The sequence below is a fragment of the Hibiscus syriacus genome, unplaced genomic scaffold, assembly GCF_006381635.1.
Source record: "Hibiscus syriacus cultivar Baekdansim isolate YM2019G1 unplaced genomic scaffold, ASM638163v2 tig00110500_pilon, whole genome shotgun sequence".
In the NCBI taxonomy this organism is placed as follows: domain Eukaryota; kingdom Viridiplantae; phylum Streptophyta; class Magnoliopsida; order Malvales; family Malvaceae; genus Hibiscus; species Hibiscus syriacus.
Window position 1 is genome coordinate 1520425 of NW_024062762.1, and position 22049 is coordinate 1542473.

Below are 22049 nucleotides of genomic sequence, written 5' to 3' on the forward strand. Positions count from 1 at the left end.
ATTTATAATTTTATGAGACGAAAAAAATAGTATTATTGTAAAAATGTAATTATTTAAAATAATATTTAAGTTTTAGCTATTAAAAACATATCTTATATAATTGAAAAAATATCATTATCCACTACCATAATATTTTTTTTATATTATATATATTATATAAAATAAATATGTTACTTATGAACATTATTAAAAATATAAATTTAATATATTAATTATATATTAAATGTAATTTCTCCTCAAAGTTAAATAGTTTAACGATTAAAATATTTTTATGAATTTTCATTCAAATATTTATAAATTAATATTAAAGTTTAATTTTAAAAAATATATCACAAGTATAATTTGGTAAAATATGCATCCAAGTAATCTTATATTCCTCCAACCAAACACTATAATCTTACATTCATGCTAAATAAATCAAACAATGTAATACAATATTCTTATAGTAATGTTACATTCTAGTAACGTTATTCCCAAATATAATCTTACATTCTGTGAACCAAATGCCTCATTATTGGTTTATTAAACTTTGACTAAAATATATTTAGTTTACTAACGTTAATTCAAAACTAGTTTCATGTGGTATTATTTAATTTATCATAATATAATTCATTGTTATTTGATTTGTTTTAATATAATTATTAGAGTATGTTTGGTTCAGATAACATAAAATTACTCTGATCATATACGATTTTTAAATTTCATAACATTCTCTACTAGCAGTGATATTAAAAAAAATTATAGTTAATACTATTTGCCGGCCACTTTCCAGTGGAAGACGTGTTTTTTTAACACTGGTAGTCATACAGTATAGGAAACCGCGTTGCCCACAACCTCCGCCGGCGAAAACGCCAAGAACATGAGAGCTGCCATGATCCCAACTGGAAAGAGCATCAGAACCAACGGCGGAGGGGGTAACGGCGGCAACATCAACGGAAGAAACACCATGGACGCCGCCAATGCCACCAGCAACAATAATCCCCCGATTCCGAATCCCAAAGAAGCACCGAAATACTTGGCCATCGTAGAATCGTTTTTTTCTTCTTATCCTGTAATCGTCGTCAATGCTCTGATCATATCTCGCCGTAAAAGGCGACGAAATGGATACTTTTGGCGACGAAACGAATACTTTAGCGACGAAATGGACACTTTTAGCGACGAAATGGGTACTTTTAGCGACTGAACTCGTCTGAAAATTTCTGGAAAGAAATCTTGAATCTTAACAGATTTAGGGTTTGGGTTTTGGGGAGAACGATGAAACTAATGACGATGGGATGGATGGATAGAGAATTTTGAAGTGAGAATAGAAGAGATATGCATTCATTGTGTATATATAAATATATTAATAAAGAAATGTGAAGTTTTATGATGGCTGCGTCCAATCTCAGCCGTTGAATCAAGGTTGATGATGTCGGCTCTTTTGGACTAGAAAATCTGACTCATGTTGGGTAGCAGACAGACTCGTAGTCGTAGATGAAGGTCCCATGAATTTCATGCAATACATAAAATTATTATATTTAACTTATTATTTGTTTAATTTTTTCTATCAAACCCGATTAAAAATAATATCCCTTCTAAAGATTTTCAATTCATTTAACAATAAATACTCAAAATAATATCATAATATTTTGGGATGAGCATGGATCAATTTTTTGTCAATACAGTCGGACCAAAAATATATACCCTTTATCCGAACTTATTCCTTAAAAGAATCCGACTCGATTCGATCCCAATTTTAAAAAATCGACCCAATAAGATCGGAACGGAACCTACCGGATTTGAGTCTTGTGCCCATCCCTACTGATATTTGATGTGCTCGAATCCGAAATCTCTAAAAATAATAATCATCCTTTTAATCACTGAAATAATTTTATATGTATTATTAATTGTTTAATTAAAATTAAATACTTTAAAAAACTTTATACATAATAGGATTCGAACATAAGATGTTAGAATTTTGAAAATCTTGATTGAATCAAAAATCTCGTTCGCTCAACTTTACCATCTTTCATATATAATAGTATTAACTTATTAAATAGAAGGGTAAACTGTGTATTTAGTACTTCAGCTATCATTTTTTCCGTTTTAGTCACCTAATCATTTTTTGTGTGAAAGTCATACATATCTAGTGTTACGTTTTTATTTCATTTTAGCTACAACGTCTCATTTGAGACAAAAAGATCCTTTCGTGATTTGAAACCGCTAGTTAACAAATGGTTAATGATCTATAATAAGGGGTTTTCAACCTTAAAATGAAACATTAAGGGTCAACCTTAGAAATGGGCAATTGCCGAGAAAGCGATAACACAATAAAAATGTCGTCTCTTATAACACATGAAAGATGTTGAAAAAAATTGGATCAACAAAATACGATCCAATCCACCTTATGAAAAGTAGAAAACCACAGCTGCCATGCGTTTCCCTGGTCAATTGAACAGTCTAAAACGACATTTACCACTCCATTTAGCCACCGTAATCATGTGTTCAAATTCTTTGAAACATTTCATTATTTTCCAAGCTTTAATCAACTTTTCAATAGGAATATTCTTAATTATTTAATTGTATTTTTAGGATGATTCTGTCACGTTCGAAGAACACCGACAAACATCATTAATTTAATTTATAAATTTTAAAATTATAAAGTACTCAACGTATAATTATAAATTAATTAAAAATCTAAACGTAAATTATTTAAAATAAAATATTAATTACATTATTTTTTATAGGCTCATCGTTAATGGCACTCATCTTGCGTTATAAAATGTCCCTATTTTTTACACTTAAAAGATATAATTTATTTTAATAATTCAATTGCATCGTGATGTAACTATCACAGTTGTTAAACCTTTTTATATTAAAAATAACGAGATAATTTTAACAACCAGTTGATCTAGTGGGATAAAACACTAGATCTCTTAAACAAGGTCGGAGGTTCGAATCCTGACGTTTGTGAATGGAGCAAACTGGGTTGGGAAGGTCGCCATCGCCTCTGCTATACCCAATCTAGATTAGTCGGTCAATAGATCGGATACCAATGATTAATTCAAAAAAAAAACGAGCGATTGCTTATGGCCATATTTTTTCCCTTATAATTCTTTAATTTTCTAATCATATATTTTATTTATAATTGATAATTTAGTTTTAAGAATCGATAATCTGAATGATTAAAATACGACGTGATTTTTACAACATTGGTTTAAATCATCCGATCCTTGTGGATGAATGAAAGACTATTTGGAAAGAGGCTTCCCAGTTCAATGAATAGAGTGTGAAGAAGGGAATATGTTGAAAGCCTTTCGTACACGCTCATAACAACACATTCATTGCCGTTTTCTCATCCATACATGTTCCCCGACTCCCTACCTTACCCACACAGAGTTATTTGTATGACTTTATGATTGATAGCTCATCGTTCGAAATGTGTTTTCGTTTATAAATTTTCAGGTGAAGATTAAAAGACGCGCCTCAAATTAGAGATTTTAACCGTTTGGTTTACCAACATAATTTTCTATTTCACTACATAATCTGAAATTTAAAGGAAATTGCTCAAAAATAAAAAATGAAAAACAAGTTTTTTCTTATCTTTGGAGGGTTCACGCCAACGGAGAAGAAGATGAACACAATAACATGAAAATTTAGATTAAATTAATGTTAATTTACCTTTAATCTAATCTTAAATGAATATTTTATTCATTTAATGAAGAAAAGATCATTTTACCCTTAATGAAACTTCATATTTACCATGAAACCAAGACACTTCAACCTTATCATATTTCAGAAGTTAAATATGAACAATATATTTCTAACTTTACCATTTTATCCTTGAAACTTTCCAAAAATGACAATATTGTCACTTTAATCCAAAGTTCTAGATGTAACACAGAATTAAATCCTCAAATCCAATGATTTATATTATTTTCAAATATTTTCAAATGTGGAAATAATATTTGTAAGCCTAATTTATCATTCTTCAATTTTTTTTTGAAATTTCTATTTGATCCGATTTACCAAAATTTTTTCTCAAACTTTATCGCTTTATAGTTTTTAATACAAAATCTATACGAAAAATCTGATTCTTACATAAACATCATTATTGAGGTAAAATATTTATTTATGGGAACGAAATGCAAATTTTTAAAAATTGCCATTTTAGTTCCTAAAATTTTCTAAAAATTTATATTTTGGCCACTTAACTTTCAAATTTTACATTTTGGTCACTATCTAAAATTTGGGGTATCGCCGCCCATCATTGATATTTTTCGCAACAAATTTGGTACCAAAATGTTTGCATTTCATTTCTCTTTCATCTCTTAGATTAGTTTTTTCACAAAATTCACTTAAAATTGATTAGAAAATAATTGGACAATTCTCGACAAGCTTGGAAAACATATACTATTTTATAATCATTTCAAATTAATAAAAAAAATTGAGAAATGAAAGACTCTTTTGTTCAAATTTTGTTTCTACTTTTTTTCTCTTTGTTGTTTGGAATAAGGGACTAGATGGGTAAAATATCAAAATGTTGAGAATATTTAGAATTAGGAATAAATGAAAATTAAATGTAAAATTAAGGGTTAAATTGAATATTATACTAAATTTATTAATTATCACAACATCTGGACTCAATAATAAACATCATATAGTCAAGGGACTAATTTTGTATGTTACCCAAGAAATGAATCTTATTCAGTGATAAAAGCGCTATCACTCTAACGGTTAGCTATTGTCCTTTCTTTCTGTTTTGGTCTTACATTTGGCATATCAAAAATTGGTCATTTTGTAACCATATACACAACATAAAATATCATTATAATATAAATATATTAAGATTTATAGATGAATTAAGCGAATTTAATAGTTAAATGAATTATTATTATCTTTAAAGGTCTTAGGTTTTCGTTTAACGTGTGTAAGGATGTTTGAATATTTATTGTTAAATGATTGAAAATCTTTCAAACAATTATTATCTCGTAACCACTCTCGACAAATAAAATTTAGGGTAAACTACACGGGTGACTACCGAACTATGTTCATTAACCATTTTGACCACCAATGTTTGAAAACGATCAATCAGATCACCCAACTATTTAAATAGTTCAATTAAGTCACTGACCGTTAATTTTTAACAGAAATAATAATGTGACAGTTAATTAAATTAGCATAATTATATATTTAATTCTTAATATTTACTCATTGTATCAATTTAATTATTATTTTAACTCAATTAAATAAATTTAATCATTCAATACGAAAAATACAACCTCTCACTATATAATTGAATTAATTATATTATAATTTATTTTAATTCAATATACTTACCACCATTCATAGGATGACACGTGTCAGAAAAGAAAATTCACAGCAATTTCATGAGAGGGGATTCAAACCTGGAAATGGCTGGATGATAGAAGTAGTGCTCAACAACCGAGGTAGCCTATTGTTTGGTCTCTGACATACAACACACAATATATTCTGTTTCAGTGAGCTAGCTTGCGTTTTGGTATAAGGCGCAATAATTATATATATTTTAATTTTAATTCACATTACTAAATTAAATTCACATCTTAAAATTTAAAATATATTTTATTTTTATATTAACTTATTAAGTAATTTTATTTTTGTTTTAATTTGAAAAATATATTATAATCTTGTTTTAAGTTAAAAATATAAACATATTAAATACATTTTATTTTATTTTATTTTAAAATATATATTTTAGTCTTATTTAACTTAAAAAAATATTTTATTTTTATCTTAACTTATGAAATATATTTTATTCTTATTTTAATTTAAGATATATTTTTAAAATTTAATATAAGAATAAGATATATTTTTGAAGTTAAAATAAGATTAAAATATATTTTTCAAATAAAAATAAAATATATTTAATAAGTTAAGATAAAAATAAAATATATTTTTTAATTTTAAGATGTTAATTTAATTTAGTAATGTTAATTTAAATTAATATATATATAAAATATTAAGAATTTATACTGTGAAATAGACTATATATCATATATTGTATGCCTTAGACCATAAAAGCAATGCAGCTTTGTGGTTGTGCACTCCCATTATCATCCAGCCTTTCCCAGGTTTGAACCCCCTACACCAAAATTTGCAATTGTTGTGAACTTTATTTTCTTGCATATTAAAATTAATTAAATTCATCTTCCAATTCCAATTATATAGTGACACATGACACCTCTGGATTGGAGGATTAAATTTATTTAATTGAATTAAAATAATGACTAAATTGATGTAATGTGTAAATATTGAGGACCAAATATACAATTATGCCAATTTCATTAAATGCACGGCGAGTGGCTTAATTGAACTATTTAAATAGTTGAGTGGTCTGATTGATCTTTTCTAGACGTTGGTGGTCAAAATGGTTAATGACCATAGTTCGATGGTCACCCGTGTAGTTTACCCTAAAAATTATTTTAAGAATTCTTTACATGATTTTTTTAATATTAAATAATATTATACTCGAGTCAAACACAAATATAACATAAAGATAACTTAATTATCTAACTAATGTTTTATGAGTTAGTCAAACAAGATACAAACTTGAAAACCTTATTTTAAAACTTAGGGTAAACTACATTAGATACTAACAAACTTTAGGCGTTGTATCGTTTATATCGTTGAACTTTCAATTTTTTCAATTATAACACTAAACTTTGAATTTTGTTTTGTTTCAATTATACCACTGAACCATTAAATCACTACAACAAAATGGGTTGTTAGCGGCATTTTTAGTGGCGTTTTTTGAATAAACGATCCTTTCGATATGGTTGTTAACGATTTAACGGTCCAGTGGTATAATTGAAACAAAAATCAAAATCTAGTGTTATAATTAATAAAATTAAAAATTCAGTGATATAAACGATAGAACGCGTAAGTTTTGGTGGTTTATGATGTAGTTTACCCTTAAAATTAATAAGATGGTCTCATGTGATTTTGGAATTTTAAAAATTTAGTACACCAATTTAAACTGTACAACGAAATTAGTTAAAATATAAAGATTGAAAACATTAATTAAATTTACAATTTATATATAGTACAAAGTTTAAAAATTTAGTTCGATTTAATAAGTTTAATGCAAATAGACTAAAGATTCTCACCACCGTAAATGAGAGATCATGTTAATATTACTATGGGTAAACTACATCATATATCATCGAACTTTAGGTGTTGTATCGTTTATACCACTGAACATTTAATTTTGTCAATTATAGCACTGGACTTTGATTTTTGTTTCAATTGTACCACTGAACCGTTAAATCGTTAATGGCACAATGATGTGGCTAACGGCTGTCGACATGGCTAACGATGTCAACGTAGATACCTTACCAAAACGACGTGGTTTTGATTCGACTGATAATGATTTACGGCTCAGTGGTATAATTGAAATGAAAACTGAAGTTCGGTTATATGATTGACAAAAATAAAAGTTTAGTTATATAAACAATACATTGCCTAAAGTTCAGTAGTATCTAGTGTAGAGTACCCTATTAATATATGTATAAACACTAAAGGTCATGACTGTATATATAAATACTTCATCCATAATTCCAAATTAATCAGACTGAACCAAACCTTCTAATTGCGTCAAACTGAGATGCATCATGACCAATACCACCACCATCCGCATCAATGACTCTCGTCGTGTCGGAATCGGTCGACAAGTTCTGAGGAGTGGTGCCATAGCAGTTGGAGTTGTCCGTGAATTAATCGGCAATTTCGGAGTCTTTGCCAGTGAGTTGCTGGACCAAAACTGCGAGGCACATGTCTTGACCTTCATTGGACTCGAGATGTAAATGACTTTCAAATCTTTCTTGAAATTGTCTTTTTTTTTTGAGATCTTACTTATTTTGTTTGACGAACACCAAATGCATTCATGAAAAAAATCAAAAAGAAAAAGAGAAAGATTTGAATAGCCAGTGATGATGAACATGTGAAATAAGTTTACCTAGGGTTTTTAGGTATATATAGGGCTGTTAAGTTTGGATATTTGTTTAGCAAGCAAAGGTGATTTCTTGGAAAGAGATGAGATATGGAAAAATATTATTTGACAAAGGAAGATGAAGGTTACAAGAAAGAACGAGACGGGAAATATTTAATAAAGAAAGGTGATTACAAGATAATATATGTCTATATAATATTTAACATAGAGATAATGCATATATACTTTGTAGACGTAACTGCTTGAACAAAAGACTTTTAGGGAAAATAATTTTATATCACATGTTTTCAAATTATTAATTTTTTTTATTAATCTATGGTGATTACAAGTAGTAGTATTCGTTCAAAGGACTCTCAACTATTTAACAATGAACGGTCAAATACTCTATGACTGTTGGTGGTTGAACTCAAGACATCTAGGGATGACAATTATTCCTTTAACTATTGAGATCTTTTGCTTTGGGTCAAATTATAATTTTAAATAAATAATGGGGATGGTAAGAGGGACTAGTGGGGGCCATAATGTCCCTAAAAAATTTAAAATTACAATGCAGACTCTTTGGCCCCAAAAAATTTTAAAAATTGATATTAAACTTTAAATTTTTGGTTGTTCTTGATTAAACCGCCTTCCATAATTTCTAAAAATTCTCATTAAGTCTCTAAAAATTTCAAAAAAAATTAGTTAAACCTTGATTTTTTTGGAAAAAATGTAAGCTAAAATCTTCAAAACTTTTAAAGATTTTAATTTGAACCTCTTAAATTTTTTAAATTTTACGTTGGTCCCACCCAAATTCTATCACCAAGTTTCGCCACCGAAAACAAATAACGTTAATTGCATCACACATTTTCAAATTATGATTCTCATTTTAAATAAATTTCTAAATTCTTTAACCTTTCAAATTCATCTCCAAATTGTGAGTCGGTCCCTAATTTTTAAATATTACAATTTTATCCCTAAACTATAACTTTTATTTTAAATTAATCCTCAATCTTTTAAATATTTTAATTGCATCTCTAAACTATCTCATATGCTAATCATGTCCCCGTGTTAATAAAATCATTAAAAAAATTATTAGTCATCGTTTAAACATAGATTATTATTATTTAATAATATATCATAAACAATAATATTGTGTTCAAATAAAATAATAATTTAATTTTGAAACATATAAATAAATTGAAAGAATAAAACAAAATCAAATAACCTTTCAATTTCATTCTAATTAATGATTTCGTGGGATATTATTATTTATATCGTATCATATTATTATATACATATTAATATTAACATGATAATTAATATTTTTTAACGATTTTATTAACATGGTACGTGATATCACGTACCGATAGTTTGAGAATATGATTTGAACATTTCAGAGATTATGAACCAATTCAGAATAAGAAACAATTTAAAAATAAAATTAAAATGTTTGAAACTTTAGAAATTAAATTAAAATAAAAACGGTAGTTTGGAGATGACTATTTTATCCATTTGGTTTACATAAAACATGCTTTGAATGTTTAAAAAAAATTAAGGTCATGGTTAATTTTTTGGGAATCCATTTCAAATTCAAGCATGCGTAATGAAATGACTATTTTATCCATTTGGTTTACATAAAGCCATGGTTTTCAGAATCAGACCGGTTAGCGAACCGGTCATGCTGACGGTTCACTGGTTCAATCGGCAGTCCGATCGATCGGAAGAACCGAACAACGTCATAATTATTTAAAAAATTAAATAAAAATACCAAAAATATTTAATAAAAATATTTTTTTTATATCACAAGTCATATTCAAAGCAATTCATAACATATATAAGTTAAAAATCATAAAATCAAGTGAAACAAAATGATTCAAATTAACTACAACATAATATTTAAGGTAAAACATATTAAATAATAAATATAATTATATAACTGTAATTAAAAAATAAATTTGGGGCTAAAAAATCATAACAAAATGATATTGTTTGGTTTAATTTTTTTTAAATAATCTCACATGGCTAAGAAACATAGAAGAGCATCCCAAAAGTCTAAAGAGTAAAAATATGAGAACAAAACAATCTCACATGGCTAAGAAACATAGAAGAGCATCCCAACTAACTTCTATAAATAATAGAGGTAATTTGACATTCAAAATCATGGAGCCTTTTGGTGAGCATTGAGTGAACTATTCTTTCACTTCAATCAAGCTCGAATTTTAGGCTTTAATCGAGCTTCTAATTTTTTTTTTCTTCGAGTTCAAGCCTTTTCGAGTTCAAGTTTTAATATTATATTTCGAGTTCGAGTTGAACTTGATAATTTTTAGCTCGTGAGTTTGAGTCGAGTTGAGCTTACTTTTAAAGTTTTCAAGTTCGAGTCGAGCTTAGCAATACTCGAGTTCGACTTGGCTCGTTTAACAAACGACGTCGTTTGGTTTAAATTAAAAAAAAACAAAATTGGCGATTTTTTCCAGTTTTCAGTCGGTCCGGTTCGAACAGTTCATCGGTTCCGACCGGTTCACTAGTAGCGGTTCAACCGGTATAGATTGAACCGGACTAGACAACAATTCCCGGTTGAACCGGCCGGTCCGATCCTGTTTTCAAAACACTGCATAAAAGCATCCTTTGAATGTTTACTTTGAAGCATGATTTTTGGTTATTTCCGTTGCAGTGATATGTTTGATATTTACTCAAGTACATTAGCTTTCGCCTAGTAAGTATGATTAGGTTTGTATTTGTCTAATTTACTTTAAAATTTATTGTGTAACTAGAATACTCGAGTCAACCATCGTAATTAGGTATAAGATGTTACATTTGAAGATATCTTAGTTAGATTAATGTATGATTATATATATCGAGGTTAGGTATGTGAACCACATTGTCTCAATAATTTTGAAAATTTAGTAGATATTGTTTTTGATCACTCAATGATTCTCTCACTCTAATTTGATTTAATTTTGTAGTTTAGTTTGTATTCCGTGATGTTGTCATGTCGTGCTCTGTTGAATGTCTCAGATGGTGCATGTCATGCATCCGGAGCGAATGCAACCGAGTTGGGTGGTGGTGCCAGTGGTCCTCCTCCACCACTAGATCCGTAACAGAATCCTCCAGTTAATCTGTTGACTGAAGCGCTTATTGATGTCTTTTGTCATGTGATGCCTAAAATAATCTTATTATTTTAAAATATTATTGAGAGTGATAACAACAACCATTCTTATTTGTTTTTAGTGTACGATTCCATAGGTTCAATTAACATTGGAAGTAGATAAATTCATATTTGACTCTACAAGTCATAATTGACATCTAGTAAAACATTATGACTACTCAAGTTAAATGAAAAACTCATGATTCAAGACATTCTTAATACAACTCATGTCGAAATCTTTTTATCTCATGATATCTCGACAGAATATAAGACCTACAAATGTCAAACTTATATCGATCTATCTTCAATTTCTTGACGTCAATTAAACTGACGAAATAATAACAATTATCTCCATCAATTCATTTGTGTGAAAAAATCAAGACAATTCATTCTTACTTTCACTTTTTTTAATATAATTTGAGTAAATTTGTTCTTTAAAATTATTTAAATAAATGATATGTATTTATCATTAAATACATATAAAACATTGAGATTTTTTAACTTATTTGTTTAAATAAAAAATATATATGCATTTCATTTTTTTTTCTATTTTTCTAATTTATAATAAATTTTATAAATTTGAAAGATTAAAAATATACTATGATATTATCATTGACCTATGATATCATTTTTATTATCATATCATAAAAAAATAAACTTTTTCAAAATAATAAATAAAATTTAAATTTAAACAGAGAGTAAACATTCTTTAAATATTAAATTTTTAAAACAAAATCATTTCAAATATTTAATTCTTTAAATGCATATTTATTTTGGATATTAAATGTGTAGTATTTAATTTTTTTTATATCAATTTTAGAAAAAATATTTAAATACTAATTTTTTTGAAAATAAAACATCTAAATTATATTTTTTATTTAGGTTCTCAAAGTTTATTTTAGTTAATATTGTTTAACATTTTTTTTATCAGAATAGATGTCTATTTGATCAAAATAAGTGTTTAACTTTTCATTATATTAAAAAAATCATTATCTAATGATGAATATGAATGCAAACTAAGTGGATGAATTTTGTGATAAGGCGAGGATACTCCTTTGTAGCGACAACAAAAGAAGATGAATTTTTGAATTTAAGGTTAGGGATAGAGATAGGTATGGGTCGGGTTTTTAGTGACTTGACCCGAGAACAAAAATTCATCCACTCGAGATTTGACCCGACCCGAATATGACCCGATATATAACTTAAAAATATGATCTGAAATAATAAAAAATATTATTTTTATCTAATAAAAATAATGATTTAATTGAAAAAATATATAGAAGGGTATTATTGTAATTATTCATAAATATATAAGTAAAATTATATATTTTTCAGGTCGGATCGAGTATTTTTACCCTAAACCCGAACCCAACCCGATCGAACCCGAAATATTTTAAAAAAACTCGACTCGACCCGATCGGATCAGGTCGGGTCTCATGCTCATCCTAATTAGGGATACAACTTTTGTGAATTTATGATTTTTTATGAGAAATTAGATAAATTTAATTTTTAATTTAAGAAATTTAAAATTTTAAAAATAATTTTTTTAAAAAAATATGTAAATAAAATCACGTGTCAAATAATAACAGATTTCAATTTTTTTAATAAATTAATTTTAAAATAATTAAAAGACATTTAAATATATAAAATATAATTTAAACATTTGTTTTATATTTAAGTAATTTTTAAAGTTATATTTTAAAATAACAAGAAAATAAATAGAGTTGTAGGAGCAATAGGAGGGTTCAAACCCAAAGCTGGTTTCTTACATAACACAGTTCATCGAAGATTGGCTGTCCTTATTGATACTGTGTCAGTGTTATCTGACACAGTTTTTACAGCAAAGTAAAAAAAAATTCATGTCAAACCTCATTAAAGTTACGCTCAAAACAAAAACGCAATTAAAATATCATTAGTTCTTGGAAAGTGGAAAGATTTCTCGCAGAAAAGGTCAAGAGGGCGCCTAGAGATTGGAATATCATTATCCAACCAAGTAAATATTAACAATCAAATACAATTTTTCATCAGAAAGTATTTCACTGGGTGAGTTTTTCTGGTTTTAATCTTTCAAGTTCTGCTCTGTTTTAAAACAATCATTTCCAATTATTATTATGGGATGTTTACTGTTTGTGTTTCTGAAAAATTTAAAGAAAGTGGTAGGCATGAGTTGATTTTAACCCTTTCTTGACCATGGGGTTGGAAAAAATTGTTTTTTTTGTCATTTTTATGTATTTTTGTGGTTTTTTTTTGGCTAATGGGTTTAGGTGTTTTTAAACCGAAATTGTGTGATTTTTGTTTTGGATCTTCTAGAGTTTCCCTAACACGTTTTCTTTAGTGATTTTGGCTTGTGGGTATTTTTAGCTTAGTGTTTGATCTTTAGAAGTTTATCCTTTTTCTAAAAAGTCGTTTGCTAAAACTTGGGGTTGGTAAAATATTGCTTTTGGTAAGCTTGTGTTCTTTCTTTAAAGTTCTATAATTTAGGGTCTTTGTGATTTAGGTTATATGCCATTAATTTCGGTGCAAGTTTATATTCTTTGCTTGTGCCATCTAGATCTACTTCCTCTAGGATTCTTGCTTGTTCTTTTTTGCATATTGAAGCTTATGAACTTTGGGTTTTGTATCCATTGCTTGCACATTCATTTTTGTGAGGTTTTGCTTTGCAATCTTGAGTTGTTCTTTCTTAGAATTTGTGAGTGTGTGTGTTTCTCCATGAAATGTAATGATATTCGATGTAAGCTTGTGTTATTGTTTTTTTATTTCTTGTGCTTTTGATTGTTGAAGTCATGTACAATTCAAATGGTCTAGAAATCTGGTATTAAAGTGTGTATTTTTTTGTTGACTTGATTAGGTAACTTAATCATCGTACTTTCTCCGTTTACTTGTGTGGTTTTATTTATTTTTGTCAAAATCTGGTTTGAGAAGCGTCGAATCTTGTGTTGGCATGAGGAAGAAATCTGTAGAATTGATAGTTTTCTTGTTAACAAGTGGTATTATCCTTTTCGAAGAATGTCGGACAATCTAATCCATGTTCTTCTTGAGATGGTCGTCTTTTATTGTTGCTTGGTTGTGTATCTGAACCTTAATAAGAGGTAGATAATCTGAAAGGCTTATCTAGACAGGGGGAACTGTTTCGCTTTCTCGGATGCTTGCAATTTCTGATAGCTTTATAACAGGGTCGACATTGGTTTTTTAGCTTCATCTAGTGGATGTAGTTTTGGCTCTATCTGTTCTTTTGTTAGTTTCATCCAGTTGGTATTTTCGACTGGCTTGGGGATTGGTCGATTTTTTTATTTGATAACATGATTGACATTATATTTCTGGGGACTAGGTAATTTCTTTTGTAATGTTCTTGGCATTCTATGGTTATCGGAGAGCATTTCACTGTTATTTTGGATAGGAAACTGTTGACATTGATTTGCTCTCCCAATCACTCATATTTTTAGCTGGTTCTGGATTAATTTTTATTGTGTCTGCCCTTCGTTTATTTTTTTCCTTCATATTGTTCTGTTACTATCTTTACCAAAAGAAGGTGGTTATATCTCTCAGTTCGTTTCACGCACTGTTTTAATTTGTTTTAGGGGTATTAAAGAAGTACGATCACGATGCATGGAGCGTAGAACATCGGTCTATGGAGCAAAAGATGAGAACAAAGCAGCAAATGGGATTCCAGGTTTTGACCCACCGTTACCAATTACCAACATACTGTAAATTCCCCAGCTACTCCCTCTAATTATGGTATCGATCATCTATCAGCTTACCGTTACCAAATCTTAACGTCATTGATTCGGACATTTAGTAGGTAGGGATTTCTTTTGTGTCGTAAGGGAGTGTAGATAATTAATGCTTTGGTAGTTAGAGACGTTCAGCTTTGGTGATTGCCATGAGAAAAGATGCTTTCCATGATAAGAACTTTGTTCAAATAAGATTCTGTGTTTTAATGAAGTTATTTCGGAACGACGGGTCTCTTAACTCAGATTCGATATTTGTCGAGAATTTACTCTTCTCTCTCTCTCTCTCTACAACTGTGAAATGAATGTTTGATGGCATTGCATTGTATCGGTTTAGTGTTTTGCTGTGCCTCTAGGGGAGAGCAGTTCTCTGTTCTAACTGAAAAAACAAACAAAACTGAGCCAATCGGTTTAGTCGGTTTCAGTTTTATTAGGTAAGTAGGTTTAGTTGGTTGGATGTTCCATTAAGATGGGTTTTTTTGGTCAGTTTAATTATAAAATTTCATGACCAAATTAACCAACTTATATGTACTATTTTTAATTATTTTAAATATATTATAATATATAATAAATATTAATTAATAATTTATTTCTTTTAAAATATTTTTAAGTTGATTAACCAACCTAACCAACGGACTTTTAGTCGGTTTGGTTAGGTCGGTTTAGGCTATCTAATTCAGTTGGATGTCATTGCTTTTCTGGTTACTTGCATCTTGTAAATCTGATTTTCAGCTGCAGCAAAGGAACCACGATCCATCCGTTCCCTGCTTCAGACTTGGACACATTTGACCAATCCGTTGGACTTTGCCTAGAGGATGCTGTTAACCTGAGTGCAAGTATGCGTTCAGTAATCTAATCCTTACAAATCATGATTGAAGCAATCATTTTTAAAAATATTTTTTTAAAGAAAAATATTTTTAAAATAAGCAGACATTGCATTTGATTCAGCAAACGTAAGTCGCCAAGAAGTTCCTTCTGATCGTAACCTTATTAGCAATTCGGATAAGGTGGATTTTTCTTGTCTTAATCATGTAATTAGCTTTCTTTTGTAGTGTTCAGTAATATAATTTTCTTCTCCTTATTGATCGAAACTCAAATTTCATTTAATATATATCCGTCCACCGACCAAGCTCAATCTCCAAGGTTGCAGTTAGAAAACAGTCAACAAACGAATCTGGTCTCGATACCAAGTGGTACTACGGAGAACTGGGGAGAATCCAATATGGCTGATAGTAGTCCGAAGACTGATATCTCGACAGATGCAGATACTGATGAAAGAAGTCAGAGGGTATGCTTTATTTTGTACCCCTGCACTTTTAAATTTAATAAATCCTTTTTGGATAGTTTAAATGGTATTGTTGTGGTTCTATTTGAGCACATTTGTGCAATATGATCCATTAGCCTAGGCCCTAGCTCATGTAGCGGGGCTTGTTTTTGTTTCTGTTGTTGTTAATTGACCTCTTGCGAGTCTGACATTTTACCGCTTGCAGTTCGATAGAGGAAAATCTAGTGCTCTTGTGGCGGTTTCTGATTCCAGTGACAGATCCAAGGGTAATTTGGATCAAAAGGTCAGATAATTTCTCTTATTTGCATGGATAATAGCTAGTAATGATTTGGTCATATTGGTGACCTTTTGTTGATAATATTGTATTCTACAGACTCTTCGTAGACTTGCTCAAAATCGTGAGGCTGCTAGAAAAAGTCGATTGAGAAAGAAGGTAGGTCTTTTCCCGTTTGTTTTGTACTTCTGCTCTCAAAATCTGATGCATCTTGCTTGAGATCATTTGGTACGCTTTATTTTACATGGATATCAAATCGGATCTCCTCTATTGAGGCGCATTATCGTTTTTCTCCCACAGGCATATGTGCAACAGCTGGAGAGTAGTCGTTTGAAATTGACACAACTGGAGCAGGAGCTTCAGCGTGCAAGGCAGCAGGTTTGACTTGGTCCATCACTGCACGGGCTGTGTACTCCGTTTATTAATTTTTTTTATTCGGTCATGTGCTACTGTAACATACAGGGTATCTTCATATCAAGCTCTGGAGATCCAAGTCATTCAATGAGCGGAAATGGTAATGGTTCGGTCTTTTAATCTAATTATTGGTGAACTTTTCTTCTAGTGACTGTAGTACAAGTCTTGTTTCTCGGAGTCGTTCATTGAAGCAACGGAATGCTAGCTATCTTGTATGAACAGAAAAGATTTGTTTACGAGTTGGAGTCCGACCAAAAATCTAAAGGTAGGAGTCATAGAACCATGTCCATTTTCTAAGACCTGGCCATGTTGCTCCGGCTCTTTGTTTTCTTGAAATACTCACGCCGGACACCCATGTTCGGAACACATCGGACATCAGCATGAGGATATGGCACTCCAAAAACCCTCCAAATACAAGGAAAAGAATTTATCATTCCTATCTCAGACACATACCTGTATCGGAGTTATACACCCGGGTCTGAGTAGCATAGTTGATAAGTGATATGCAGTCAATTAAATAGTACGGGTCAGTCTACACATATCAAACTAACCAGTGCCATCTTCAGTATCTCAAAAACGTGCATTTCGAATTCTTGGAGTGTGGTTGTATTGGGTATTGTACAGAATTTTTTGTTTTCATACTAACTAGCATTCCGGACTAAGATTTCCAATATAATCATGTATTTATCGGGTTCTCTATGTGTTTTGTTTTCTTATTTTCTTCGTAGGTGCCATGGCATTTGATGTAGAATATGCGCGGTGGTTGGAAGAGCAAAACCGGAAAATTAATGAGCTGAGAACGGCTGTAAACTCTCATGCAAGCGATGCAGAACTTCGAATTATTGTTGATGGTGTAATGGCTCACTATGATGAAATTTTCAGGTTGAAGAGCAATGCGTCTAAGGCTGATGTTTTCCATTTGCTGTCAGGCATGTGGAAAACACCGGCCGAGCGATGTTTCTTGTGGCTCGGTGGTTTCCGTTCATCTGAGCTTCTAAAGGTAATTTATCTGAGTTTGCTGCTAAACTTCTTAACGATAGTCGTGTCAAACTTCATATTTTTCTCTGTTCTTTCACTTTATATTGTTTGCTGGTTCGGATACTGTTATATTGATTTCTGCATTGGCTGAGTTTCGGTCTCGACGACTAGGGAATCAGTAAGGTATTCTAGGATTAGCCATTTCAGTTTAGAAAATAATTATGCAATAACTTAAGGATATCTTGAAATCAAGATTACAATAAAATACGCTTTCTGAAAAATACATATAAAATAACTTATGGATTATATGTTATGTTTATACACCGTATACTGTTGCGATTCATATAAACACGAGTTCCTATTGATGTAAATGAAAGATCGTATTGAAGACCATGGTACAACTTCTGTTGGATCATTATATCCTTGTCTCGAATCATATGCTAAATGAGGATGAAGTAAGATCAGGCTAAATAAATGATAGATTTATTTCCTGTTCTGATTTTAGAATGATAATGATACAAAGAGCCTTACCTAAGTTGTCTGAGAATTTTCTGCTTTTCGGATCGAGACGTATATACATGAATCATATCCATGTATGTATATTCCGTTTGTAAATGGTTTCTGCATATCTCATCACTATTGAAATCGATGTTTATTCTTGCAGCTTCTCGTAAGCCAATTGGAGCCATTGACAGAGCAACAGTTGGTCGGAATTGGCAATTTGCAGCAATCCTCCCAACAGGCTGAAGATGCATTATCTCAAGGGATGGAGGCCTTGCAGCAATCTCTAGCCGAGACATTGTCGACTGGATCTTTAGGTTCGTCGGGATCATCTGGGAATGTAGCAAACTACATGGGTCAGATGGCCATGGCCATGGGGAAGCTCGGGACCCTCGAGGGGTTTATCCGTCAGGTAATTATTAGTTTTCATCCTCTTTTACCGTATGTACACAACTTGCTAGTATCGGCTGACATGAATAGATGAACCTTCGATACGAACTTGGAAGGCTGATACTAGTTTTGCTAGACTCTAAAGGCTGTTTTCTATTTTTCGATTGAATCTGTGGAGGATTTTGGTATATATTGCGAATTCAAAAACCGGTACTTCGTGTTCTGAAAGTCTGATATGGAAGTTTTTTTAAGCCATTCGTCGATCTATCGATGGTGTCCTTTATCATTTTGCGAATAAATGTTCTCTAATAAGTTGCAACGTTACCAGGCTGACAATCTACGGCAGCAAACGCTACAACAAATGCACCGGATATTGACGACCCGCCAGTCAGCCCGAGCACTGCTTGCTATACATGATTATTTCTCGAGATTACGGGCTCTCAGTTCCCTCTGGCTTGCCCGACCACGGGAATGAAAATGTCCCGTTCTATTTTAACTGATATAGGTGCTGCCGGAAAGTCAACAACGGGAGAATACTTTTTCCGATCTGGCATCTGCAGGAACGTTAGGCCTATTAACTCATCTTTCTGTCTAAAACTTATGTTTTAGTTTGGGTAACCCTTTGATGTGTTGTGTTGCCTTTTGTGAAATGGTTATAATTATATGTGCATTTTCAGCAAACTGAACTCTGAAGTTCAAAGTCATTTACGTATTCTATTACCATAATCTATCACATGAAGGCATCTTAATATATATATATGAGTTAGGATTCCCTTATACTATGTAAAATTAATAAGTTTTACATCAATTTATAATCATTAGATTTAAATAAATAAATAAATAATTTAGATTTAATTAAAATTTATAATTCATGAATAAATATTTATTTAAATCACAGTAAAATAATTTTTATTTTTATTTTTAAGAGGTAGGATTTAGGTGTAGGGTTTATAATTTATGATTTGAGGTTTAGGGTTTGAGATGGATAAAAAGAGATTGTTTTACTGGAGTTAAGAAATATTTATTTATGAATTATAAATTTTAATTAAATTTGAGTTATTTATTTATTTCAATTTAATAGTTATAAATTAATGTAAAATTTATTTGATTTATATAATTAAATACACATACAAAATCTTAACCTTTAAATCTAAAACTCTAAATAAAAATTCTAAATTGTAAAATTTAAACTATAAACACTAAATGCAATACATAATATTGAAATTTATATAATTTATCTATCAGCTAACTTTTTATATATATTATACTAAAATTTATTTGATACACATTGTAAATTTTAGTTTATACATATCTATTTTTCTAGGACTTGTTACCAAAAAATGGCTAAACTATATTATTTTTTAAAGTGGTGTTTAAACTTTTATTTTTGGTCAATTAAGGTGTATAACATTATAAATGTTATCATTTTAGGTGTCTCGGCCGAAATGACTGCTAAAATAGCCCATTAAATAACATATGTCACACTTATATATTTTTAAAGTTTTTATTTAAAATAAAAATATTATTTAAAAAAATCTCCCTACCAGTTTTCTCCCTCCCTCACCCCTTTGCAACTTTTTTTCCTCCACTGCAAATTCCTCCTCCTCCCTACTCAAATATAAATATATACACTGTAAAAAAATACTCATATTATATTGTATATAATATAATAATTAAAATATAATATAAATAAACTCATCAATTAACTTTAATGATAAAAGATAATGTTATTATCTATTAAAATCATTGATTGAAATAGTAGCATTTATAGGATTTATATATTACAATTATTTTGCAGACCCAACCAACCAGGCCACTCAAAGGCCCTAAACAGAACCCAGCCCACTACAAGAAACCCGATCCAGCAGCTCAACATGATCCGACCCAGGATTCGACCCGGTCCAGACCCTGTTGGGTTTCTTCACCCAATCACCATGCCCTGCTATCCCGTGACCATACCTCCATGACGGCAACAGTAAGACAACAATCTCCCCCAAATCACGACACCACCAAATGCATCAACGAAATCAGCAAGCAAATTATTATTTATGTTGAACATTTGTAATGTAAAGGGGGAGCCCGATCAGAAAAAACATTCAGAGAGTTCCCTATAATTTTGATAAACAAAGGAGCAAAGAAAACTTTCTTTTTTCGGCAACAGAGAAATACCAACCAAGAAGCCTTCAACTTCAGCGGACTCTCGACAACTTAATATTCAAAGATCTAAAACCATTCGAAATAAAAAGTCTTTGGGTTCTTGAAGACGGTTCGGCTCTGGCATTGGGTTCTCAAACCCCAGCAGTGAACAACGAGATAACAGTGAGGGAGGCCACATAACTTGATACCGTGACAATCTGACGGCGGAGGAGTTAGATCGGAGAGGTGAAGAGTCGAAGTTTCTTTTGCCTTTTCGTGGGGCTGGGGACATTTTCTTGCAAAATCGGGGTTGGATCCAAGTTACCGGTGTCGAGAAATACCTACCCTTGAAGTTTGGCGTTGAACGACTACCAGATAACGGCGACGGACGAAGGTCCTTCCTTTCCCTACGAGGAAGCAGCGAAGCACTCACCCTCTGTTTTTAATCTCTGGTAACAAATGAGTTTCTTTCCATTTTTAGTTTTAAATTTGAATGCGGCTTTAATCTGACATAGTAAGTGGAGCCGCACCAATTGTCATGTATTGGGAAAATTACTTATTTGGTCACTTGACATTTGATGAATTATGTTAACTTTATTTTTCCTTTAAGTTTGGCACTATATTATTTATACAATTCATTTTGGTTCTAGAACTTTAATTTTAAATTGAATCCTTAGATTTAGATTTCAATTATTTTAGTCATAATTTAGATTATTTTATCTAGTATCATTTTCTTTATTATTATTTTTAAACTTTTTTTGACTTTTTTTATTTATCTTTTAACATTTCTTATATATATATATATTAATATTTTCTTCATGTCATTTTATTTTATGGTTTTTAACATTTTTACTTTATTTTTTTTATTTTTTTAATTCAACCTTTTTTTTCTTCTCTTTGGTTTACTAAAATATTTATTTATTTATTTCTATTTTACAATCTAACATTTTTTTACTTGTTAAGGGCAATTTTAGTCGATAAAAGATAAGTAATTCGAATTGAGTCTTTAAATTTTAATTTTAATTTTTGTAATTAAGACAACCGACAAATTAAAACGGTACCGAAATGGCAGTTCAAGATGCTAATCTTTTTTTGACTATAACCGACTCTCAAATCTGGCATATTTATGGTAAAACACAGATCAGATAAGATGGTGTCCGATCAGCCTAAATATTATTTTTAAATGATCGATGATGACTCTAACATGTTTTATTTAAGTCGAAGCCTAATTCCAGGCCCATCCGAAAGAC

The 22049-nt window shown here is 30.4% G+C and overlaps 1 protein-coding gene and 1 long non-coding RNA gene across 5 annotated transcripts; one reads left to right on the forward strand and one right to left on the reverse strand.

Moving 5' to 3' along the window:
* Positions 1-961: 961 nt before the first annotated feature.
* On the reverse strand, positions 962-19142 carry LOC120129483. The gene is made up of 5 exons (XR_005516744.1): positions 19131-19142; positions 8913-8922; positions 3521-3525; positions 1171-1199; positions 962-1107 (listed from the first exon to the last, which is right to left on the reverse strand). It is a non-coding gene; the product is annotated as an uncharacterized LOC120129483 (long non-coding RNA).
* On the forward strand, positions 12928-19375 carry LOC120129482 (transcription factor TGA2-like). 4 transcript variants are annotated; one of them, XM_039146968.1, is made up of 12 exons: positions 12928-13136; positions 14672-14797; positions 15554-15657; positions 15752-15828; positions 15912-16109; positions 16312-16389; positions 16480-16539; positions 16681-16758; positions 16843-16894; positions 17523-17794; positions 18437-18685; positions 18992-19375. In XM_039146968.1, exons 2-12 carry the CDS (start codon positions 14700-14702, stop codon positions 19136-19138), a joined length of 1413 nt encoding a protein of 470 aa, XP_039002899.1. In that variant the 5' UTR covers positions 12928-13136; positions 14672-14699; the 3' UTR covers positions 19139-19375. The 4 variants fall into 4 exon arrangements, with proteins under 4 accessions (XP_039002899.1, XP_039002898.1, XP_039002896.1 ...); XM_039146967.1 differs by lacking the exon at positions 12928-13136 and having other exon boundaries at positions 14784-14892; XM_039146965.1 differs by lacking the exons at positions 12928-13136; positions 14672-14797 and having other exon boundaries at positions 15972-16109.
* The last annotated feature ends 2674 nt before the right edge of the window (positions 19376-22049 follow it).

Excerpts from the sequence above, each read along its gene's own strand:
- LOC120129482 (XM_039146968.1), top strand. The coding sequence starts at position 14,700 with ATGGAGCGTAGAACATCGGTCTATGGAGCAAAAGATGAGAACAAAGCA. Across the intron at positions 14,798-15,553 it reads TTACCAATTACCAACATACT|CTGCAGCAAAGGAACCACGA; the intron begins GTAAATTCCCCA and ends TCTGATTTTCAG. Across the intron at positions 16,390-16,479 it reads AGGGTAATTTGGATCAAAAG|ACTCTTCGTAGACTTGCTCA; the intron begins GTCAGATAATTT and ends TGTATTCTACAG.